Here is a 26,545-nt window from a genome sequence, read left to right on the forward strand (position 1 = left end):
TTGCGCCCGCCCAATAAAGCCAGTAGTGCAGCCCCTCTGTCTGTTAGTTGTGATTTCTCTGCAGAACTGTACGACTCTCGCTAGACATCGTTGTCTTAGCTGTGAATTCACTACGTCTTAGTGTTCAATCTTGGTTTGCTGTTTGGATTTGTTATCTTGCCATACTGTCTGTGTTGTCTGTTCTCTTGTGTTGTCTGTTCTCTTGTGTTGTCCACATGTTGTTCTCTGGGAACTCGCTGTTGATGCTCTCAGACTGTCGGCCAGCCACCTCTGGTTATGAAGTCATTCCCAGACTTATTCAATTCTGGTCATTATACTGTGTGAGCATTGCTACAGCTTATAAGCAAGACTAGTTCCAGTATCTTTCCATAGATGCTTCTGCAATTAACTAATGCTATATTAACATTTTCTGTCTCTGATCATCCATGACAAATGCTAGTCTCTTTAATGAATGGGGATAGTATTATTCCTTGTCTTAAATCAGAATGTGTCTTATTGAGCCTGTGGAGCAATTTCTCTGTCCTAAAAAACCCACATATGCATACCACACACATTGCACTACTCCATACCTGGATCAGAATAGTAAAGTGATTCATGTCCAGCTGTTCCCAGGGCTGCTACCATACCAACAGTCAGTCAAAGAACATGCTTGGCTGTGTCTCCTGCTCCATTCACCAGTGTCAAATCTCCCTGTACTGCAGGCAGTGGCTATTGTAGCCACTTGCAGATGGTGCTGGTGTCCTCTAACGTAAACAGTTGTTGTTCATTTCGTTGAATACCTTGTTTCTTGTGCGAGTTTATTTTGCACTGCAGAGTGTATGAAGCCCATAGTGGAAGTGTGCAAAAAAGTGTGGCTGCTAAATAGAAAGTTTGGCGATTTGCTCATTCTTTGTGTGGCCATACAGATGAATTTGTGTACTCGGTGCAGGAATATTTTGAGGAGGAGAGGAAAGCGGTGCAACTCTATTTTCTCCAACAAAGGTAGTTAAAAGAACTGCAGATGCCTCAAAGATACACAAAAATATTGTCATCAAAATTTGTAAGGAGAAATATTGCACAGAAGGGGAATAGACTGGTTCATCCAAACTGCGGGTATCAGGTAAGAAGAGGACAGAACCACACATAGCAAAATGGGATTCTTTTCAACAAGATGCTGTTTGTTGCTACATATAAGGATACTACGAGAGGAAAGAACACCCACTGTAGTAAAGCAGTGCATTACTCTTTTTGAGGCAGAGTTACTTAGTGGCAGTAAAACGTCGTCGTTAATGTTTGTCAGAACCCTCGGTTTTCAGCATAAGAAATGCATATATGGAAAATTATAATTGAGAGAAGTGACATCATAATGTGGTATTGGCAGCTTTTAAGAAATATCGTTAAAGTGCCATTTGAAGACATTGTGTGGCTTGAAAAAACATGGAAAAATGCCGGTCATTCTGTCAGAATTCTAGAGTGGGCCTGCAGAACTGCTCCATGAAGCCTGCTCCCCTGATGGTTGGGGCTCTCCTTTTGCGGCTTCCCTACACCTACTTTGGGATCATTGTCTTCCCACCCACCAGGGACATCAGTCACCATCTCCCAGCTGGAGACAAATCACCTTGCTCCAGCTTCTCTTGCCGGTAAGTGGTCACTCAGGACACTTCCTTCCAAGGCTTCTGCAGATCTATAAATGGACACCAGCCAGTGGCTGAAGGAGCCACAAGCTGCTGTTTGCAAGGCTTTGTGATTATGATCATTACCTGAAATTGATTCAGAGAAGCCCTTGCAGTCACCAAAAGATAAGAAGAATGAGATTCTGGTGGCCTCCATGCCACCAAATCGCGCCTGTTCCACTCCTGTGGCTAAGGTAGAGATTCCAGTGGTCCCTAAGATCCTGGGTTGCACCACGCAACGGAACCCAGAATCAATACGTGTTGATGCCTTAACCGCTAAGCCAGTGGCAGCAGGTGATCCTAGAGCATATCCTGGCTCCTTGGTCCCTTCCTGGCCTCACAGAATGTGGACAACATTATTCTACAGTGAAATTGTTATGGTTTTTTCCACCACCTAGCTGAGGTACGACATTTTTAAAGCACTTCTCCTGCCTTCTGCAGTGCCATTCAGGAGACTTGCTGTGCAGCTCTTCGTGGGTACTTGGGGATGTTATGAGAATCATGCTACCTACAACAGGACGTTGCACAGTGTTTGCACATGTATTTTGGACATGGTACATAATGAACTTGTGCCTCGTAGTACACCTTTGAAGGCTGTGGCTGTTTGGGTAAGGGCATTTCAGTATATTACTGTCTGCTGTATTTACCTAATTTCTGATGGTGAAGTGTCTCAGAACATATTGTTGGCTTTGGTTTCTCAGCTTCCCTCCCCCCCCCCCCCCCCCTTTTTTCCTAATCTTTGGTGATTTCAATGCCCATAACCCTTTGTGGAGTGGAACTATGATTATTGGCTGTGGTCAAGACCTCAAAAACTTACTGGCACAACCTGACTGTGTCTCTTGAATACTGGTGCCCCCTGCAAGCTTCAGTGTGGTACACAGAACTTTCTCAGTCATTGACCTTTCCATCTGCAGCCCTTGTGTTCTCCCATCTGTCCACTGGAGGACCCATGATGAGCTATGTAGTGACCACTTCCCAATTTTCTTGTCACTGCCCTGTATGCCTACCCAGATAGGCTCTCAGCATTGTTGACCGTGGTACTTTCATCTTTGCTGTTCCCCTTGGCTCCCTGCTGCATGGAGACACCGATGAGGCTATCCAGGATACTAATACAGCCATTCTTTTGGCAGCTGATTTAGTGATCCCTTGTTCCTCGGCCCTGCCCCAACGTAAGACAGTACCTTGGCGGTCAACAGAAATTGCTCTCCAATGCCATAAGCGGCACCCATCAATGGAGCACCTCATTGCCTTTAATCAGCTCCATGCCCAGGTCCAGCACCTAATAAAATGAATGGAAGTGAGAATGCTGGGAACAGTACATTTCAACCATCGGACCACGTAACTCTCTGTTGCAGGTTTGGGCTAAGAGCAGATGTCTCTACAGATACCAGACACATGCGGTTGTACCTGGAATTATCTTGAATGACACTGTCTACACTGTCTCAGATGCCATCACTGAACGTTTAGCTCTGCATTATGCTCAAGCCTCAGTGTCTGAGAATTGTTGACCTGCCTTTTGTGTTCTAAAACAGCAGGTGGACTGAAAACAATTATCTTATACTACATGCACCAGCAGCCATATATTGCTCCATTCAGTAAATGGGAATTTATCATTGTCTTAACCCACTGCTCTGATACAGCCCCAGGGCAAGACCACTTCTACAACAATATAATCAAGCACCTATCGATGGATTGTCAGCATCATATCCTTGCCATCTTTAACTTCATCTGGAGTGAGCGTGAGTTCCCATCACAGTGGCGAGAAGGAATCATCATCCTATTACTGAAACTGTGTAAGCACCCCCTAGAGATGGATAGTTATCGCTCAGTTAGTCCCAGCAGCGTTCTGTGTAAGTTGTTTGAACACATGGTGAGCCAGTGACTGTGTCAGCTCCTTGAGGCTCGAGTTCTTCTGGCTCTGTCCCAGGGTGTTTTTTGCCAATCTGGCTTACTTTGAGGCTGCCAGCCTAACAGCTCTTGTCTGGTGTCAACACCTTATAGCAACCTTCTTCGACCTGCAAAAGGCTTATGAGACCACATGGTGACACCACATCCTCACTGCCTTAAAACAAGTGGGATCTCAGGGGTCCGCTTGTGATTTTCATTCAAAACTTCTTGTTACACCGTACTATTTGGATTCAAGTTGGTGCTTTCCAAAGTACCTCTGTACATCCAAGAGAATGGGGCCCTGCAGGGCACTGTACTGAGTGTCCCTCTCTTTCTAGTAGCCATCAATGGTCTAGCAGCAGTTGTGGAGTCATCAGTATCACTCTCCTTGTATGCTGATGACTTTTGGCTCTACTTTTGCTTCTCTAGAGTGAGTGTCGCTAAACGTCGACTGCAAGGCGCCATACAATAAGTGCAGTTATAGGTCCTCACCAGTGGCTTTCAGTTTTCAGCTGCTAAGACTCGCATTTTGCACTTCTATCTATGTTTTACCTTTCACCACAACAAGAACTTTACCTTAATGACCAGTTACTCAATGTAGTGGAGACTTATAACTTTTTAGGACTGGTCTTCGATGCTCGGTTGACATGGATTCACAAGCTTGAGCAAAAGTGCAGGCTGCACCTCAATACACTTCACTGCCTGAATAACATCAGCTGGGGTACAGATTGCTCTACCCTTCCCTGATACAGCCCCATCTTGATTATGGTAGTCTGGCATACGGTTTGCCATCGCCCTCAGCATTGGGGATACTTGATCCGATACCCCACTGCAGGGTTCGACTTGCGACAGGAGCCTTTCAAACTAGCTCTCTGAACAGCTTACTCGTAGAGGCTGGGATTCTCCATTGCAGATCATGTGCCAACAACAGCTTGTCAAATAGGCTACACATGTTCGCAGCACCCCTAAGTTCCGAACTACTGTCTCCTGTTTCCAAACACGGACATCCATATCCTGCAAAGGTGACCCAGATAAGGATTATGATCGCAGTCTGCATCCAGTCCCTCCTCTCTGAACTTCAGTTGTCCCCTCAACCATTTCTCCTCTGTGCCCACTCACATACATCCCCATGGTGCATCCCTCGACCACAGCTTTGTCTTGGCCTATCACAAGGTCTGAAATACTCGGTTCAGCCCGAGGCCCCCTGTGACCAATTTCTCTCCATCCTTGGTGCATCCTGGGGTTCAGAAGTAGTCTATACTGATGGCTCAATGGTTGCTGGTCACATAGGCTTTGCTTATAATCATGCGGGACATTCTGAACTATGCTCTGTGCTGGGTGGCTGTAGTGTTTCCACTGCAGAGTTGGTAGCCATCTCTAGTGTTCTTGAGCATATCCATTCCTGCACTGGTGAGTCTTTTCTCATCTGCAGCGACTCCTTGAGCAGTTTACAAGCTTTTGATCAGAGTTTCTCTCGCCATCCCTTGGTAATACCTATCCAGAATTCCTTGAACAATGTGGATGTTCAGTGACCTTTATCTGGATCCCAGGCCATGTTGGGATTCTGTGGAATGGACTTGCTGATAGCTTATCCAAACTGGCTACCAGACTTTTGAGATCAGTAGTTTGGAAACAGACCTCCAGTTGATATTACACCATCAAGTTTTAGAGATGTGGATTACAGAATGGGTCACTCTGACTTCACCAAACAAACGACGGGTGATAAAGGATACTGGATACTGTGTATCTGTGGAGGTCCTGCAAACAAGTCTGTCACAAGGACTCTGCTGTCCTTTGCCGGCTTCGCATCGGCCATACTTGGCTGACTCATTGCTTTCTTCTTTTGGGAGCTTCCAGCTTCCTATGCCTCCATTTCTTATTTTTTGTCTCTTATCTAGCCTTTGCTGACCTTTGTAAGACCTTGGGGTTTTCTTCCCATGGGTTTTACGCGGTATGCCATCTCTGATGTAAAGTCACTTAGACCTCTCTGTTCGAAGAAAATAGGGACTGATGACCTAGTACTTTGGTCCCTTTAATCATCCAACCAACCAACCAATTTGGTGTATTATGTTCTGCCTTTGCGCCTTTCCACCTAAGCATCTTTTGTTATAAGGTAGTATGCCCAAAACCCAGTGTGGTGGCCATCCCCTTAAAGGGAGGACCATCAAATATGTGCATGATGGTAGCTCCCTGACCATGCAGGGATTGCACTGTTGGTGTCTGAGTTGGAAAATCTCCACATATACCAAGGAGTATGTGCCTATCATGACTGGGACCGGGGACTCTCAGCAGTGGATTACAGGCCAGGTAACCGTTGCTGAGACTGGGTGGCACCCTTTGGGAGAGCTCCCATTTGACGTGGCCATGGCAGATGGCTTGGATATGAAGCAGATGAAGCTGTCTCCTGCTGGAGCCATATGGCCTCATCAGTCTCTTCAGAAGGAAGGAACTCATTCAATGCAGAGAGATACAACTAAAAAATGTTTCCTTCCCTGGTTACACCGTGGGAGGAATGTAGGATTAAGCGAAAAGCAGAGAAATACTCCCCCCAGTACCTGGTTTCTACAAGAATTGATCGAGATTCTTTTTCAACCACAAAGCCTTTATTTATTGTAGAGAACATAGGAGATAAGTTTGGGAATGTTGTAGCTGTCTCCAAAATGATTTTTGATTAAAATAGCCCAGTAACGGGCATTGCTTGCTTGTGGCAAGCTGGGCGACATTCCGGTTACTCTCATTCCCAATAATAGTTATGGTTCAGGGCGTCATTTTCCATTGTGACCTCCTCTTGCAGTCTGATGATGAGCTATGTACCAACTTGGAGTGATAGGGTGTACACTATGTCCGTCCTGTCCGTATGGGGCCAAACCAAGAGGCCAAGAAAAAGAATGAGCATCTACATCCTACATGCAGGACAATGACTTAGGCTACAGCAACAACTGCGTTGCCCTTTCTTACGACAGTACTCTCACCCAGTATGCCTCTTACAGCAAGCCTACAAGGCCACTCAACATACCTGCCCCCCCCTCCTGCAATGGATGGAGGCTTTCCTCCTGCTGCTTCCCCTCACCCACTTTAGGAGGAATGGCTCCCCACTTGCTGAGGATGTCAATCTCCATCCCCCAGCTGGAGACAAATTACCCTTCTCCGCCTTCTTACACCAGAAACGAGTCCCTCGGGACACTCCTCTCCAAGGTTTCTGTTGGTCTGCAACCAGATTCAGCCAGTGGCTGAAGGAGCCATGGGATCTTGGTCATAGGGTTCTGCAGTCTCCTTCACCCTCTGAAACTAATTTAGAGAAGCCCTCTCAGTCATCTAACCCCCTAAGGAGAAAGAAGATAAAAAGAAGCCTTTCAAGAAGAAAGCGAATTTGGTGTCCCCTCCGCCACCAGATCCCTCCCGCATGTTTCGCTTCTGTGTCCGAGGCAGAGATCATGGTGGCTCCTGAGGCCCAGATTGTACGACAGATGTGTCTCAGAACCTGTGTGTGTTGATACCATAACCTCTCAATTGGTGGCGCCAGATGATAGTGGGGAATAACCTATCTCCTTGGTCACTTCACACCCTGACAGTATACTGACAACATGATTGTCCAGTGGAATTGTAGTGTTTTCTTCCAACACCTGGCTGAAGTATGACATCTCTTAAGCACCTTGCCTGCTTTCTGTATTGTCCTTCAGGATACTTGGTTTCTGGCAACATGGACACTTATGGCTACCAAGGCTATTTTACAAATTGCACAGACTATGATATGGTGTCAGGTGGATTTTCACATACTTCTGCACCCTGTATGTAGTGAATCTGTGCCTTTTGATACATCTCTGGAGACTGTGGCTGTTCGGGTAAGGGCATGTCTGTATTTTACCAGGTGACAATAAATTCTGGATAAATCTGAACCGGTCCCCACCAACCCCACTCATGTAAGGTAGTGAGAATGTAGTGTATCCATGTGATGCATAAGCCTTTTGAAGTCGAAGAAGACAGCAATAAAATGTTGATGCTGTTCAAAAGCTGTCGGATGACAGACTCCGGGCAAACCATGATGTCAGCAGTGGAATGGGGTTGGTGGAAACCATCCTGTGACGGAGCCAGAAGGCACCGAGACTTAAGAAGCCAACATAGCTACCAGATCACCATGCATTTGAGCGGCTTGCAGAGAACATCAGTGAGATTAATTGGGTGACAGTTGTCCATCTCTAGGGATTTCTTACCCAGTTTCAGTACCGGGATGATGACGCTTTCCTGCCATTGAGATGGGAATGCATCCTCACTCCAGGTACAGTTGAAGATGGTAGGGAGATGATGCTGACAATCCATCAATGTGTGACTGAGCATTTGGTTTATCTCCCTCCCAATGATGAAGTGTCTCAGAACATATTGTCTGCATTGGTTTCTCAGCTTCCCAACCTTTCCTAATCTTGGGTGACTTAAATGCCCGTAATACTTTGTGGGGTGGAACCATGATCGCTGGCTGTAGTAAAGACATCAAAAACTTCCTGGCAGATTTTGACCTTTGTCTCTTGATACTGGTGCCCCTGCATACCTCAGTGATGCGCATGGAACTTACTTGGCCATTGACCTTTCCATTTGCAGCCCTTGTCTTTTCCCATCCATCCACCAGTGTATCCACAGTTACCTGTGTGGTAGTGACCACTTCTCAATTTTCCTGTACCTCCCTCTGTGTCACTCTCCTGGGTGCACAGCCTAACGGGTTCTCAACAGTATTGACTGGGATGCTGTCATCTCCATTGTCATCCTTAGCTCTCTGCTACTTGGAGATACTGATGCAGCTGCCCTGAGTACAACAGCAGCCATTCTGTCAGCACCCACCCTAGCAATTCCCTATTCTTCAGGATCCTCTTGTTGACGGACAGTACCTTAGTCAACTTCAGAAATTGTAGAGGCCATCAGACATCGCAGACGGGCTCCCCAACACCATAAGTGGATTTCATCGATTGAGCACTTCATTGCCTATTAATGGCTCTCTGCCTGGGTGTGCCACCTGATAAAACAACAGAAGCAGGAATGCTGAGAACGGTATGTTTCAACCATTGGTGCACATACCCCTCCTTATCAGGTTTGGGCGAAAATCAAATGTCTCTACAGAGGCCAGTCCCCTGTTGATGTACTTGGTATTTCCTTGAATGATGCTGTCTTCACTAACCCAGTTCCTGTCACCAAACACTTTTCTCTGTATTGTGCTCAAGCCTATGCATCTGAGAATTATCCACCTGTCTTTTGCGTCCTCAAGCAGTGGATGAAGCAAATGCACTTATCCTTCACTACATGCCACTGGAGCCATATAATGCTTCTTTCAGTGAGTGGGAATTCTTCAGAGCTCCAGGGCCGAGCTGCACCCACAAAGCAAATGCTCATATCACTATCAGAGGACTGTCGTCGTCGTCGTCGTCGTCATCATCATCATCATCATCATCATCATCATCATCATCATCACCACCACCACCACCACCACCACCACCACCTCCTCAACATCCTCAACCATATCTCGAGCGAGGGTGAGTTCCCATCTCACTGGCGAGAAACCATCATCGCTCCAGTACTGAAAGCAGGTAAGCACTCCCCAGAGATGGGCAGCTACTGCCCATTTAGTCTCACTATTGTTCTCTGTAAGTTGCTGGAATGAATGGTGAGCCGGTGGCTGTATTGGCTCAAGTCTCGGGGTCTTCTGGTTCCATCCCAGAACAGTTTTACCAAGGCAGTACCACTGCTGTTAACTTGGTTTGCCTGGAGTCTGCCATCCAAACAGCTTTTGACAGATGTGAATATCTTATTGCTGTCTTCTTCCACCTGCAAAAGGCTTATAGCACAATATTCTTGCTGCCTTACAGGAGTGGGGTCTCCTGAACCTGCTTTCAATTTTTGTCCAGAATGTCTTGTCAGCCTTATTTAGGGTTAAAGTTGGTGCTTGCCCCCCCCCCCCCCCCTCCCCCTCTATCTGAGAGAATGAGGTCATGCAGGGCTCTGTCTGCATTGCATGTTCCTCTCTTTCTAGTGGCCATCAGTGGTCTAGCAGGAGCAGTGAAGTCCAAAGTACCACTCTCCTCTCTCATAGTATGCCGATGATTTTTGCTTTTACTGTTGCTCCTCTAGGGTGGATGTTGCTGAATACCAACTCCAGGGTGCCATTAGAAAGGCGCAGCCATGGGCCCTTGCCCATTACTTTCAGTTTTCAGCTGCCAAGGCTCACATTACACTTCTGTTGACATTGTAATTTTCGTCTACAACCAGAAGTTTACCTCATTGATCAGTTACTCAATATAGTGGAAACTTATGACTATTTGGGACTGGTCTTTGATGCCCAGTTGATATGGCTTCTCCGTCTTCGCCATCTTAAGCAAAAGTGGTGGCTCCGACTTACTGCACTTTGCTGCCTCCATAACACCAGCTAGGGTGCAGACCCCACTGCCATTCTGTGGCTTTACAGAACCTTTATCCTGCTCTGTCTTGATTATAGGAGTCTGGTATACCATTCAGTATCGCCCTCATCATTGCTTTCACTGGACCTGATTCACCACTGTGGGTGCTGATTTGCAACAAGAACCCTTCAAACTAGCCCTGTGAACAGCCTACTCATGGAGGCTGGGGTCCCTCCATTACTCATCAGGTGCCAACAATAGCTACTCAATTGTGCTATACATTTTCACAGCTCCCCTAAGCATCCGAAATACCGTGTCCTTTTTCATAGTGGGAATATCCACGTTCCACAACAGAACTGTGATGACAATTGCAGATCGAATACAGTGTCTCTGCTCTAAACCTCAACCTCCCCAACTGTCACCTCTTGGCAGGGAACAATTGTGTGCACCCTCATGGCATGTACCCTGATCTCAGATCTGTCTCGATTGCTCCTTTGGATCGAAAGATTCAGTTTTTTCTCTGGCTGTCCTTGATGCATTTAGTTTCAGAAGTGGTGTACTCTGATGGCTCAATGGTCAATGGACTAACCAGTTTTGCATACACACGTGCAGGGTGCAGTGAACTGTACTCCCTGCTGAGTAGATACAGTGTTTTCACTGCTGAATTGATGACCATCAGACTAACCCTCAGCTGTACTTGTCCTTGCACCAGCAAGATGCTTCTAATCTGCAGCAACTCCCTGAGCTGGCATTGTACTGTAGAGCTGTGTTACTCTCATTACCCATTAGTCACGGCTATCCAGGATCATTTTTCTGACCTCCATCAAGCTGGATGGCCAGTCATCTTCGTTTGTACCACTGGTCATGTCGGTATCTCAGGGATTGAACACGCCGAATTCTTGGTGAAGTTGGCTACCAGTATGTTGATTTTGGAAGTGGTGGTCCCTGGGACTGGATCTTTGGTTGACTCAACACCATCAATTGTTAGAGGTCTAGAACTTGGAATGGCCTGCCCTGGACTTCTCAAACAAACTAACGGCAATAAAGGAGACCACAACCAAGTGGCAGTCTTTCCTTCATCCTTCTTGCAGGGAATCCACCATCCTTTATGACCTCATTGACCACCTGAGGGGTTACAGGGACACCCCTCAACTCTCTCACATGCTCTGGCACAGGAGATCCACAGCGACCCTTGCTTGGTGGTCTTGCCTGGCTCCTACCATTCTCACCTGTAAGTCTCCTTATTATTTTATCTCTGCCATTTTTAATATTTTGTCTTTCCTAAAATTTTATGAACTTGTTAGTGCTGCTCAATTTCTTGGGGATAACGGAGGGCAAGGTAGCGGTGGCCAGATGCAGAGGGTGCATTTCCCACTGCATGCCATGCCCTGGAGTACTCCACCCGCATTCTGGACAGAGTGACTTGACCACCTTACTCCCTCTCACTCCTCTTCTACTTCTCCTTGGTTTGGTCTCTATCTTATTGCACCTTGGGCTATAGGGCTTCCCAGGATTTGTCTTTTGTATCCTTCCTCTGAGGATTGTTCCTGGTTCAATAGATTTAGCATGAAGGGCTGATGACCTTGCAGTTTGGCCCCTTTAACAGCCTACCAATCACAGTTATACAGTGTTGCTAAACTGTCCTTAACTATTTGTGTCGTTCTCTCTAATTTATGATTAAGTGAGGAGACAATGGTTAAGGCCTTGGGCTTGGAGTCAGGATGATAGGGTTTTAAAACCCCACCAAACCACTCTGATTTAGGTTTTCTTTAGTTATCTTAAATTGATTAATTCTGGGACAGTTCCATTGAAAAAGTCATGGCTATTTTCTTGTACCACCTTCATCCAAATCAAGCTCTTGTTTTCATATTAGATGAGACATTAAACCTTAACTTTCCATCCAGTTTGTAAACTACAATTGAGCAGTTTGATATTTAAATATTTTTTTTATTACCTAATTGTTTTCAGCATTTATATCATCATCATTATCATTATTTGCATGGAGATTGGCAGCTGTGTGCCAATGCTCCCTGGATTGATAGTTACCATCTCACCATTTAAAAAGAAGAAATTTTCAGTATTCACAATATGGAACATAATTTATTTTCCAACCAATGTCATTATCATGCATTTACTCAGTTAAATCTATTATGGTATTATTTCACACATGTTCAGCATTTCACACATGTCATAATATTAAATTTCACATCACTCTTTCTGTTAGTGGCAGTACATTTAAGATATATCAAAAGCAATGGCAACCATTTGCTACAACTTCCCCTTCACTCTCTGAGGTATGTCAGCTGCAGAAAATGGAATAGGACACCATATATGTTATCATAACCAACCCCAGTCAAAAAAAGTACTACTCTTGCTCTTAGTTATGAGAAGCGTGACTGAAATACTCCTTGTCAGGTGTTTGAAATTCTTTATGCGATCGACAGCCTCAAGGTAATACTTGCATCACATCAGGATATGCATTTTCTTGTAAGACATGAACAATAAGAACCTATTCACAATCGGCAAATTCATTTCAAAAAAACAAGTGATGAACATTACATCTAGTGCTAGTAAAAAATTAACTTCAAGATGAATTGAGGTGCTGAGAACCATAAGGGCCTAAAGCACACCATCAAGTTTTGAGATCGTAGCATGTATGCATGCTCCTGACATTGTTGATCTTATGGTGAACCAGCTTTATCAGTGCTGTACCTCTATGCTGTGCACAGTATTTGAACATCCGCAGACAGCTGTCTCATCAATATCTCTGCTATTCACTTTCACAAGGGCCCAAAGCACAAATTTTCATCGCTGGAAATGCTCACTGGCTGCACTAATACCCATTTCTACATAAAAGCTGGAAGCTCTTGAAGAAATGCCCCACCATAACCTCGTGTTCCATGGTTTCAGCATTCTTGTCTGTAAGATGCACACTGAGGATTTCAAAATCCTTAAGAGTGTTACTGACTTCACTATCAAACCAATAGTTGATGGTCATGGTAACAGCATATGGGTTTGTTATGATTAAAATGCAACTACTCACAGAGGTCCAGTGTTGGCTGTATTTATCACATGGCAGCGAAACTTGGTAGATCTTCTACTGCATTAATATGGAAACAATTTACGTTCGAAAAAAATTAGTTCCAGTTTTGGCCAGCAGTTCCAAAACTGGCACTGTGAATGCAAGGAATACGTATAAAAATGTTTCGATATTTGTTATGTTAGGAACGAGATGTGGACAGAAAAGGTGAAACAAGTGAGAAAGGCATTATGTTGATTTTATTATTAACCACCACTTGCAAAATTTATTCAGTATGGGCACTGGAGATGTCAGTGAGATGCTGCAGCCATAAAACAAGTTGATCAGCAGTTGCTTGCAGCAGTTCTGGTGAAATGTGAGCAAAGTGTTCCTCTGTGCTGGCCTTCAGATCAAATAAAGACTGAATGTATCACTGGTAAACACATTCTTTTAGGTATTCCCAGAGTCAAAAGTCACATGGATTCATATCAAGTGATCTTGCAGGCCATGCATCTGGAAAACTTTTGGAGATAACACATTTTGGAAGGCTGAATTAAGCACATCTCTCACTGGTCGATACATTTTGGAAGGCTGGATTAACCACATCTCTCACTGGTCGAGCGAGATGAGGTGCTCCCGATCTTGAATGAACACAGTAGTTTCCACACAGCTGCACTCTTCCAAAGCAGGAATCACATGCTGTACAAGGAGGTACCGATAATGTGCAGATGTCACAGTACATGTAACAGGCCCTCTGGGTGTATTCCCTTCAAAGGAGAATGGACCGACTTTCTTCCAAAGCTTTCTTTTTGGAATCTTCCCAACGTTGAGGCAAGGCCTGTGAGGATATTTGTATGTTTAGGTTGTATACAATATATTAATAAAAAAGTAATAATATATTATACGACGATCCAAAAAAAGGTTAAAATAGAGATACAAAAATAGAAGTGAATAAAATATTGTGGCAGTGAATGTTCTTTGTTTGTGTACTGCTAAGCTCTGCACAACAATTCTTGATGCATTCACTTAGTCCAGGGTTCATAAATGTCATAGAGTTCAACCTTTTACCTTTTTGCTTTCGTGCGTCTTTCCTGTGAGGTCATCTGAGTTGTCAGTATTATATCCAACAGCTTTTCCATGTAGCCATAATGGAGACAAATCAGATATTCTGATGTTACGCCATTTTGGTTTAGTGTTGACTTGCTGCTGTATTATTATTTGATAAATAAACCCATAATACAAAGAAATTTTATACCACACACACACACACACACACACACACACACACACACACCACACACACACACCAAAGCCTTCTTCATTGACTCAAACACATCAAAAGTTTGGTTTCTCTTAAGTTAGTGTGAACCCAAAAGATGAGAACACCATCTTGAACATGCAGAATAAGACAAGAGAACGAATGTGACAAAAAAAGCAATGTGCAGCTTCACTTTTCTTTTGCATCAATGTTTCTCTGGCAGTTCAATGATTCTTATGTGTTTGTCACACAAGATGCAGTTATTTTTCACCAATAAGTACATATTTTCTGATACACCACTGCAGAATACTCTTTTTTCCTATACAAAATTTTTATAATCTACTGTAACAGTACAGGTGTATGTCTCCATTTGGTTTAAATTTAGGGAATTTCTTTGCTAAATTTGTGCTGCTCCCTAATGGATGTTATTCTAAGATTTCATTCCATGCCCCAATGCTGTTGTGCCTCACTCTTTTCTCTAGCTCTGCCTTTGTTTTTTTCCATTTCACCCCACAATTTATTAAATCTTCGAAGCATCTTCCTCTGAATGAGATGGGTTATTGAACATAAATCTTTTGTATGATATCTCTGATAAACTGTAGCTTTTACTTTTTCCTACAAATTAGATTCCTCACCAATCCCTAAAGTCTCTAGTCACTTTTGTGTGTCTTCCAGCTGGTCATGTGCATTCCAGAATTAATGCTCATTGTTCTCACTCATTTGCACTAAACAATACGAGAGAAGGAAAGTTGCTACTCACCATATAGCGGAGATGCTGAGTCACGATAGGCACAATAAAAAGATTCACACAATCATAGCTTTTGGCCATTAAGGCCTTTGTCAGCAGTAGACACACACACACACACACACACACACACACACACACATGCACACAAACACTCACTGAAGCGCAACTTGCGCTCACGTCTGCAGTCTGAGAGAGCTGAAACTACACTGAGTGTAGTTTATGGTCAGTTGAACTTGTCATATTTGTGTTGTGCTGGTAGAAAGATGAGTATTCTTGGAACTGGCATCAATTTGATGCGCCAAGCTGTTGGACCCATCCATTTATGGAATTCAATAAAAGTTTGCACAGGGAAAGAATGGAGAGAACTTTAGGGAGCATGTTTTGACTCTGTTTTGAAATGGTTCATATTGGTCTTCACAGTGCCACAACTACTGCCAAGCCAAAAGAAATTTCATAATTTTGTATGAACAGGATAACAAACACACCAAAATAATGTAGTCATTGCAAAGACTACAGCATTTCTGGTCACACTCAGCAACATAATGCCACAATAGAGAAAACCTGCAGCTTATTATAGCGTATGTATAAACTGAAAAGTGATACTCCTTGTAACACAGTTTGAAAGAGAGAGTGAGAACTCGCCTGCTGACTCAACAATTTGCAGATACATTACAGAATCGCAGACACTTACCTCAAGAAATTCATTAGAAGTCTGCAGCGAATAAAAAATAATTGTTTCAGATTCCTGGCGGGGTACATGCCTCTGTGAGGACACGTATGAAAGGTGTGGCTTGTAGTTAAAGGCTTTGAGGCAGAGGCACCCCAAAATCTTTATTGAAATATGTGTCTCAGAAATGAAGTAAATAATTTAAATTATCAGGACGCATTTTGAATATTTCCTGTATGGATTTAAATAATGACAGTCACATTTCTGAAACTGTTGATATTGAGCGATGTTTTCCAAACAGCTAGTAGCTAGTGTTTGAGGCTGTGGATCGAATTGCCAGTAAGCTCCATGTATGGGGGCATGGCTTCTACAGAGCATAGCTCTTTGTGCCTTCTGAATGCTGTGTTTGTTCAGCTTGAAGGTACCATACCAGTCTCCACATGCTTTTCACATTCTGCTGCTTACAAGGAGGAGGAGTCAACAGGCTTGCTGAACCTCCACTATTGAATCCCTGTCACTATTATGCTTTGAGGCTTCATTAATCCATATTTAGGTTTAATGTTTTGGTGGTGTTGAAATAGTTTCCTTGGTCCTGGCACTGTAAGAAATGCGTGCTAAGTTTGTAAATGTCTCCTCACTAGAGTGCACTAGAAAATGATAACATAAGTGGCGCCATCCAGTGAGAGTTCCACAAATGATCAGAGGAAATAAGGTTGCAAAACATGCCCTGTTACCTTTAGTTTGAAATATGCTCACTATTTTTATATACTTGAATTTAGCATATTTCATGACAGTACTCACTTTTCCGTGGATGTTTATAAGATAATATTTGACTTTTTTGTGTTGGCTTCAGTCGTCTAGTGAAAGTATGATTCCATAATGCTGTTTCGTCAGCTGCGGAAATGTCCTGGTTCAATGCGTTTGCCTCATTTTTGGTGCTTCAAATACCATTTTTCCGAATGTGCTTCCTTCTTGATGTTTATATGAAAAGGTAGTAGAATAACTCATTTTTGCTGGTCACTTGCAAATTATTATAATGGGGACCTGTACATTGTTCCACCGTCACACATCGAGTGTTCCCTGCTGGCTGACTACGGTCAAAGACAACTCCAGCGTCAAAGAAGTTTCACACAACACACAAGCTTCTACTTGTAACCAGTCTCTTTGATATTATTCGTCACATCTACTAATATTAACCAATATGCTGTCACTCTTGAACATATAAGCAAATTAGCATAAAATAAGACGAATTACAATTCACAAAAAACATTTTGACAAAAATATAATAAAACATTTACAACCTCCCTCATTAGATTTGGTATCGACAAATCCGGTAGAAAATAACATATCTCCCAGATCCATTACAAGTTGCTAACATTTTTCTTGCTTGCTGATGCCTTTTGCAGGATATAGTGCATTATTAGCAAGTTTTTTTTTTTGTGAGAGTATCGCACCTGAGTTCTTGTGAGTTTCTATTTCTTGCTAATAACTGTAGCATACTGCAAGTCTAAAACCAGTATGTTATGAATTATGTGTGCAATTTATTTGGCAAAAATTTGGAATTTGGGATTAGGATGAAGTGGTGCACTCAGACCAATCTGAACATCTGCCGAGAAATCACCTGCTTACAGTGCAAGTCCAGGCAAAGGTATACACATAATTTCAATGGAGCAGTGTACGGTAGCATGTTTAGCCACCAACCTCACATTTCCTGATGCTTTCACCCAACAGAACATACTAAAAATGATGTGTTAAGGAGAGATCCTTAATGCAGCTTAAGCACCATGTTTTCAAATATAATTTGAAAACCAAAAATACAGCATATGGTAGCTTCAAAAATACTTAAATCAACAGGGGGTTTGCTCAGTTTGCTTCTATAGCCACTCACAGCACAGGACGTATGATGTCACAGAACATCACTGTTTTGTTTCGTGAACTCATAAATGCTACAGACTGAATACACATGGACATCTCAAGTTTGGTATTGAAAACATGAAAAAAATTAAGCAAGAAGTTTCTAAAATACATGACATTAAAGACCTTGCTCCAAAATGTGTCATTTTTAGTCCAGTTTATTGTGATAAAGTGTCAAAAAATATGACATTGATAGCTGAATATGCTACCTACAGATCTTCTTTAAGTTAGCTTTTGGTGTTATTTAGTAGTTGATTATGAAAAGGAAAGCAGATCCAATCTGTAAACATTTTCGAGAGTCCTGGCACTGTAGTTCCAGTTGGTAATTGTCATGACCTTCCCCATGATGACTATAGGTCAGTTTTACTGTAACTGATTTCTTCTTTAGGTGCAAACTGAGACATTATTACTGCAACTATTCTTGTCTGCCTATGTGAGCCATTCTGATATATAATTTAGCAATTACAAAAAGAGATTTTTTTTTCCTTATACCATACTGTTACCAGTCCTTGCACCCATGTGGTGTTCACTATATTAAGGCTCTTGTTCGTCATTGCTCTTATAACTTATAGGGGGTAAGTCTATTTTTCTGACAAGTGTTATGCTGTTCACAGCATATATTTGCACTGCTGCTTCTCAGTTTATCATCAACCAGCATGCTAATCGATCGTTTCACAACAGCAAGCCTAGGGGAGTAATGTGAAAATTCCTCAGTCGGGTGTGGAGATGGAATTGATATTGGTAAACTATTGTTTTTGTTAGATAGTTACATGTTGCACAATAATGTAAATGGAATATTAACTTTTGGCCTGAAGGATAGTTTAGACAGTAGTTGCATGTGTGCTTCGTTCATGTAGAGTAACTGGAATATTGTGACATTATACAGATAATTGTTTTGGATGCTTCATGGTCATCTAATATTCATCCAAATTTGGTGTAGACTTATAAGGAGTATAATATTTTGTTTCAAAGCTTAATAGATTGATATCTTAATTTAAATCTAGCTATTCTTCTGTAGAAGGTATCTGCTTTGAAGGGCAGTCAAAACTGAAACCACAAATGTAAATTCAAAGAAGTCCAGAACATGGAATTAAACAGTTGAAAGAAAATGATACATAAAGTAACTGGTGCTGTAGGCACCTCAGAACAAAAAAGGTATAACTTTTACATGAAATAGCTATGACATAGCTTTATGCAAGAGGGGCTTGAGATATGTTGAGTGCTGACAAAAAAATAATATAAAATAAAGTAAAATAAAATAATCAAAACTTGTCAACATTTTTAGCAAGTTGTGGGAAATTAAAATGAATTGCATTGATTATTTATGTTGATTTAACTCTTTGTGTAAGACATGATAGCAGCACTTAATGAAAAAATCAAACAGATCTAAGCAATATGTGGAATCCAGTGATCTTGGAACAAAAAAGCCAAAGTCAGTTTCATTTGCCATAAAAGTTATGACATGCATTTTATGGGATGCAAATGGGACTCTCCTTTTTATTTACCTTACAAAGGAGAAACCAATAGCTGGTTAGTACTCTGGAATTTTCAGTGTCAGTTGAATTGCAAAGGAATAGAATCAGGACAAATCCTGTCCATATTTGAAGTGTTACTTGTAAAGAAACTTGTGACTGATTAAAATGATGTAGGAATTATGGAAGCAGTAGATATGTACTTGGTCAAACTTTTCAGAAAAATGGAGAAACCTCATGAAAGATACATTGACTAAAAATGGAAGTGTCTTAGAAAAAAGTATATATATATATATAATGTGGGTTTTAAGGGAGAGGGTAAGGAGTCATTCCAATCCCGGTAGCGGAAAGACTTACTACCTTAGGGGGAAAAAAGGACGGGTATACACTCGCACACACACACAAAATGTGTCTACATTTAGTTGTAATCGATGAACGAGTAGCATTACAAAGTTTTGAACATTCAGATTTCATTGGAGTATTGTGTGCGAGTGTATACCCGTCCTTTTTTCCCCCTAAAGTAAGTCTTTCCGCTCCCGGGATTGGAATGACTCCTTACCCTCTCCCTTAAAACCCACATCCTTTCGTCTTTCCCTCTCCTTCCCTCTTTCCTGATGAAGCAACAGTTTGTTGCGAAAGCTTGAATTTTGTGTGTATATTTGTGTTTGTTTGTGTGTCTATCGATGTGTGGATGGATATGTGTGTGTGTGCGAGTGTATACCCGTCCTTTTTTCCCCCTAAGGTAAGTCTTTCCGCTCCCGGGATTGGAATGACTCCTTACCCTCTCCCTTAAAACCCACTTCCTTTCGTCTTTCCCTCTCCTCCCCTCTTTCCTGATGAGGCAACAGTTTGTTGCGAAAGCTTGAATTTTGTGTGTATGTTTGTGTTAGTTTGTGTGTCTGTCGACCTGCCAGCACTTTCATTTGGTAAGTCACATCATCTTTGTTTTATATATATATATATATCACCATTTGCACAGACTAGTCTTTTAAGTTTGCATTTTATGTACTGGAAGCTGAAGAAACATGAATTCTTACTAATTTTTGAGTAATTTATTTAAAAATCCATTTCTGTTCACAAAATTTATTCTAACTGAAATCTGTGTCATCACAAAATGTTAATAAAAGCCGATTTATGTCCATCTGTAAGTCTTGATCCCAGTGTAAACTTAAAACTCTTTGAATTCGAAAATATTTCCTCATTTATATGAGTGATTTCCCTAAATCACTCCAGGCAAATGCCGGGATGGTTCCTCTGAAAGGGCACGGCCGACTTCCTTCCCCATCCTTCCCTAATCCGATGAGACCGATGACCACGCTGTCTAGTCTCCTTCCCCAAAACAACCAACCAACCTCATTTATATGAGTTCCATCAAAGATGCAGATCACACCAGACAACCAAATTTTTAGTTCAGACGCATGAAAAACTGGCATAACTCTAAATAGTAGTATGACTCTTAAACATATCTTTCGGTGTATCATTTTCTTGGGTTATCTTCAATAAGGAATTTTCCAAGAAACTGAGAGAATCTGCACCAAAAGGATTTTGAAAGAATTAAGTGTGACCCTTGCATTCAGTGATACTTCTAGCTTAAACACATTTCACAAGAGAAAAAGCATGGTCTTTATCTTAGTTCCATAAGAAGAACCTTATCCCTGGAAAATGAGCAAACTTTGTTCTCCAAGAAGTATTTCAGAATGTTATGTGTTAGCAAGAGCAGATCCCAATTTTAAGTGATCAGTTAGCCATATTTTCCTGACCTATTGTTTTCAGCTTTGTTCCGTGGGTGAATTTATAAGAGCTATTGAATTAAATTTATAAATGTAATTTGTTCAACTGTATTTGCAGGATTAACACATTCTTTTAAAAACTTGGAGTATTATGTTTGAGGATATTATATGGCATATTTATCTTCCTGTAGCTCCATTGGGCAGGAATATGAGCTACGTTTGCAAAGAATGGTAAGAAATGCTAACATACCATTCAAGGATGAAGAGCAGCTGCGAACATGTGGTTATGACAAGACACCAGATGTTAAGCTGGAGTTGCCTGTGGCGGTAGATGGCTTTGTAGTAAGCTGGATAGAAAGTAAAGCACTCTTTGGTGATGAAGCAAACCACAAAACATATATAAAGGAACAGTATCTTAGTTACTGGAACAGGTGAGAAACATTGATTCCTGCAGACAGTGAATTGGTTTTTTAAAAATGTATTAAATGTGTGCTGAATGATATTAAGGCAGTTTGTTCATATTTCAGATTTGGCCCTGGACTTGTCATTTATTGGCTTGGCTTTGTTGATACACTGGAGTACATCAGTGAAAAGAGATTCATCATACGTGACACATTTCCAAACAATATTACATTAATGGATCCAAAGAGCATATAGTTGCTTGCACTAGATTTGAATTGTTTCAACATATCATGCATCAACATTTTCTTACGACCAAGTAGACTAAAGGTATGTGAAACAAATGTACTTTCATAAACTTTGTTTGCCATAGATAGATAGATAGATAGAGAGAGAGAGAGAGAGAGAGAGAGACCCTGCTTGTAACAAAACACCCTGTTAGAATGGTCACACCACAGCATCATCTGGAACAGTTTTTAGTTTTGAGCTCGGCCATTGGTAATGCAAACCTCTCCCCCATATTTTCCCTTTTTTCACTTCCTCCACCCTGTTGCAATTTTTTTCACTGCCTCTCTAAGCTTTGCTTTCAGCCATTTGTCCATCCTGAGATCTTCATCTCAGTTCCTTTCCCTGAAACCTCATGTCAAACATGCAAAGTTTTCCATTGGCTTTCATAACTGTGGCATTGAAATTCATCAATTGGAACTTCGCTCTGAAATCAATATTCCCTCGTACTAATCAATTACTATTGGAATAGGAATAGAGGAATACATTTCTCACAAGTAACAAATTTGTGAATTGGGTAGTCAGATTTAGCAAAGTCTTTTACAATTGTCCAATTACATGCTTGCTATTTGAAGTTTGATTAGAACTCCCACTTCTTCTAGTCTATCAAGTCAGGGAAGCTCATCATTCTTGGGAAGCCCGATACCATGGAACTTCACACAGGAGGAACTCTGTGGCACAGTGCACTCCACTGCAGATTCCGAGACACATACTTGTGATGACATAAGCATGCCGCGTGTCAATCTTGCGTCACCGCACGATGTCCATTGAGAACCTCGAACATAAAAGAAAACACAAACCAAATGCAGAATACATAACTAATTCTTTCTAAGAAATCCTACATGTCAATACAGTTACTCAGTTATTTAAAATATTCTGCCTATCCATTCCAAAATTATAAAATAATTCTGTATCATTACATCTGCTGCTTTTATAATTGAGTGATAGTGTCAATGTTTATAATATTTCTATTTTATTAAATTACTTGCTACAACAAACCATCTGTTGTTTCTTACTGTACACTGCGTCTTAATAATCCGATACACATTTTGAAAGTGCTACACACACGTATATACAAATCACTCATAAACTATGTTCTCATTTTGCGTGATCAGCAAAACAGACACACACACAAATAATTCGTATCTTACATCCAATCTGTTCTCATTTAATGAGGTTTGGTATCTCACATGTCATCAGTCCAGCTACCAGGTTCTTTCCATCTTTTCGATGACTGATGCTGTTAACCTCCCTGTTGTCTTAGATTATATCTACTTAGTATGAGTTATGATACCCTTATAATTATATGGTCCCTTGTGCTTTTGTAGGGCAAAACTTAGGTTCTAATCAAGATATTTCCCCACACTGCAAATAACAACTACCCTGCAAACACACTCTGAGTATGGAAGGTTCCCGGCTGTTACTAATCCATACTCTAAAACTGTTAGTTATGCTGTCTACTGAAGCTCACTATATTTGCAAATATAATGTATAGTTGTATCAGTTTTAATAACCATTGATACATAACATCCAATAACAAACATGGCTCTCATAGTGGATGCTTGATGCTATTCCATCAATCTTAATGTCCCTCCATACCACAAGACCCAGAATTCTTCCCAAGAATGCCTCTTTTATCTTCCATTGGTAAAATGGAAGAGGAAACTTTCTCATGAGGGGAAAATTTTGTCATCCTCACTTTAATTACAATCACGCCCATTGCTTAACTCACTGTATGGACCACATTGGGTTGGTATTTCCATAATTCTTTTCCAAATTCAACTATTGTCATATTTCTTGGACTAATACCCAGAACATTCTAACTTAGTTTCCCAACAAAGTCAAATAATGCTTTACCACAGCTTCACTAATACACTGTTGCCATACCTTTTAACTCACTCTACCGGGTGTTAGCCCTCAGCTCAGGCTCACCAGGTCTTTAGATTCAAAATCCAACACACTATCACCTTATCCATTGTGTGTGAAAGCCTCTGAATCCTATTTCAATCAACCCAATTTCGAAAGTCCTCTCTTTACAAATATATGTATATGGTTACAATATAAATAAGGCCAACTAATATCTAGTTCTGACGTCCTTTTGGATATTCCATTACTTTCAGTTTTGTTAATGTTAATTTATGATTAAGGTTGACTTCTCATGAAAAACCATTAAGTGTTGTATACTATATTTGTGTTTCTCCCTTCCTGTTGCTGGTTCTACTAATACTACCATTTTTGGATGAGACATTCTAGTAGTTACATTATGTCCTTCATATAAATGATAGAACTTATCAATTTATCGCATTTCACGCTTCTCTTGTAATTCTTAATTAAAATGATGTCAGTAACTTTTTTTTTTGTACTGGAACACCCTTTTACCATCTCTTTCTTCTTATCTCTCCTTACCGAGCGAGGTGGCGCAGTAGTTCCATCCTGATTTAGGTTTTCCGTGATTTCCCTAAATCGTTTCAGGCAAATGTCGGGATGGTTCCTTTGAAAGGGCACGGCCGATTTCCTTCCCAATCCTTCTCTAACCCGAGCTTGCGCTCCATCTCTAATGACCTCGTTGTTGACGGGCCGTTAAACACTAAGCACCACCACCATACCTCTCCTTCCTTAATTAATGCTTCTCTAATACTTATTCCCAGCATGGACACAGCATCCTCACCCTCTGTTGGCCAGTCAGTATGTTTAAATATGAATTCCCGTTCAGTTTACTTCCCTGTTACTTCTATCAGTGAAATTTGCATTACAGAATTCATTCATCATGTGCTCAAAGTTTATAGCCAAATCTACCCATTTCTGTATTTGTACAATAAGGTCTACATAACCTACCCAGTTCTTGCATAATTCTTTTGGCTGGGTTGACTTTCAGGTGGTAGTTTCAAATCAGTATGTGGTATACACTTTGACAAGCCGCAAACTACTGGAACTGCTTAGCAGTAAACTGAGTGCTATTGTCCAGCAATAAATTCTTTGGCTTACCTGCATCCTTAATGTGTAGTTTCTCATTTCAAAGGATACAGTGTCACGACCTTAGATCAACATTCAAAATAACGGAGGTGTATGCCAAACCTCCCTTCCCTCTAGAAAGAGGACTAAAAAAGGCCAGTGCTATCAAATCCCACAAAGCTGCAGGAATAATGGGATACAGTAAGGTGTTAATCTTCTTTGTCTGAATGTCTACCTTTTGTCAACCTTCACTGGATCTTAATATTTTTCCAGGATAAAATTCAGTCATCAATTTTATCGTGGAAAACTAATACTGCAGTTGCTCAAAATTACAGCCATGAATAAAATAATCATAATATTTTCTTAATGTTCTGTGACAAATTTCTAAAATAATAGTACTTCCTCATATGTAGGGATGCATTTCTTTGGTGCAAAACGCATGTGACCCAGGTGCAAAATCCAAGTTAATAACATGACATGTTTACTTGGAATGCATAATAGCCATCTACTTGTTTTGTTATTCTTGTGAAATAATAGCCCTTGGTATACTTTCCAATTTATATTAATTTCATTTGGGTTGCTCTCAGTATTTTTATTTGACTTTTTAACATTCAATCCTAAATTTGTGCTAAGCCTGAACTAAGATAAAGATCTGATGTTATTTTCAACTTTAAAAAATATATTGGAAAAGTATCCTTCCTTTGTATATTTAGATCGGACTGCTGTCCAAATTGTAGTCTGGATAAGGTGTCTGGTACCAGACTGTCTATGTCTTTGACGTATTGCAGCATTAAATCAAATTACTGCAGGAATAAGCGCAACCTTGTGAGTCTGCTGTGTAAAAGTGTCCTTTTCGAGAGAGTTAGTGCTCTATGGTCACTGGTTAAAATGTAATAAAACTTATGGAAAGATCACGGTACAGCTAATACTTCCTCATTGGGAAACGATAATTTCTTTTGTGGTTAGCCAAAATTCTGCTTGTAAAAGGTGTGGGCAGTGGGGATTACCCAGATCTGTATAATTTTCTAGATAAATGTGGCATTCTAGGCCATAACCTGATGTGTCTATTGCTAAGTTGAATGGTAAATTGAAATCTGGATGGACTAGATGTGATGCTAAACTCTCCTTTATTAAATTGAACTCTGATTTAAAAACTAAAAAGTCATGTATGAATGATGCCATCAGATGTGCTGCACTTAATACAGTGTCTCATATAAATTTTGTTTAATGGTTCTGGGCAGTGGCTAACTTCATCAAATTTGTGTGGGTCTAGTTTAATTCATAATGTGCCCGAGAAATTGTACTTGACTTTCCCAAACTGCAAATTTGAGAGCCTCACTGTTATTCCATGAGAAAGTAATCTATAAAATAGCTGGTCAAGGATCGGAATGTCTTCCTACCAAGCTTTAGATACTACTACTGTATCATCTGCATAGATTATGATCTTGTCCCTCAAGTCACTTCCTGTAGCCTTATTCAGTGCTCTGATAAAAATTGAGGACTGAAATATTAAATCCATAAGGTAAAACTTCGAAGTGAAAGAAATGCAGTATATTTTTTTGACTCCATGTGTAGCGGTATTTGTCAGAAACCTGCCAATAAGTCCATAGTACTTATTTATTTCATTCCCACAAATCTTGTTAGCAATTTCTCAATGATGGAGCTGTCTCATTGAGGTTCAATTATTCTGTTCACTGTTCTCATGTCAAGTACCAGTTGTACTGATCTGTCTGATTTCTTAACCACAACCGAAGAGCTGTTGTAACACTTTCAGATGGTTCAGTAATGTTCCATGTTAACATTCTAATAACCCCATGACGTACCAAATTTTTTGTTGCCACTGAAACTGAGTATGGTTTTGTAAAAAATGTTATATGAGGTAATATCTGTAACTTGCAGATAAAATCTTTAATAATTCATGGTCTCAGCAAAAAAATACTTCTATGCTTGCTTAGCAAAGCTAACAGGTCTTTCTTTTCCTACGATGTTAATCCCGGAGGTTTACTTACATTAGCTTCGTGGTATCTATATTTGCTTCTTCAATATAATTCCAGTCCATGTTATCAAAACCTCCAGTTAGCTGAGCTTCAGTAACAAATGCTTTATTAGAATTAAATGTGACCATTTTATTGACATTCAATTTCACAGTGTCTTCTCCTGTACCACATGGCAATCTTATACTGCT

General features: G+C 41.0%; 1 protein-coding gene across 4 annotated transcripts in view; it reads left to right on the forward strand.

Moving 5' to 3' along the window:
• Positions 1-26,545, forward strand: part of LOC124613991 (CDAN1-interacting nuclease 1) — a 177,325-nt gene that overhangs the window by 81,350 nt on the left and 69,430 nt on the right. For all 4 annotated transcript variants that reach the window (XM_047142785.1, XM_047142783.1, XM_047142787.1 and 1 more), the window contains 2 exons: positions 20,916-21,155; positions 21,252-21,453. In XM_047142785.1, the coding sequence (XP_046998741.1) occupies positions 20,916-21,155; positions 21,252-21,381 (370 nt within the window). In that variant the 3' untranslated portion in view covers positions 21,382-21,453. The remainder of the gene's footprint in view (positions 1-20,915; positions 21,156-21,251; positions 21,454-26,545) is intronic.

Source organism: Schistocerca americana, chromosome 4 (assembly GCF_021461395.2).
Source record: "Schistocerca americana isolate TAMUIC-IGC-003095 chromosome 4, iqSchAmer2.1, whole genome shotgun sequence".
NCBI lineage: Eukaryota > Metazoa > Arthropoda > Insecta > Orthoptera > Acrididae > Schistocerca > Schistocerca americana.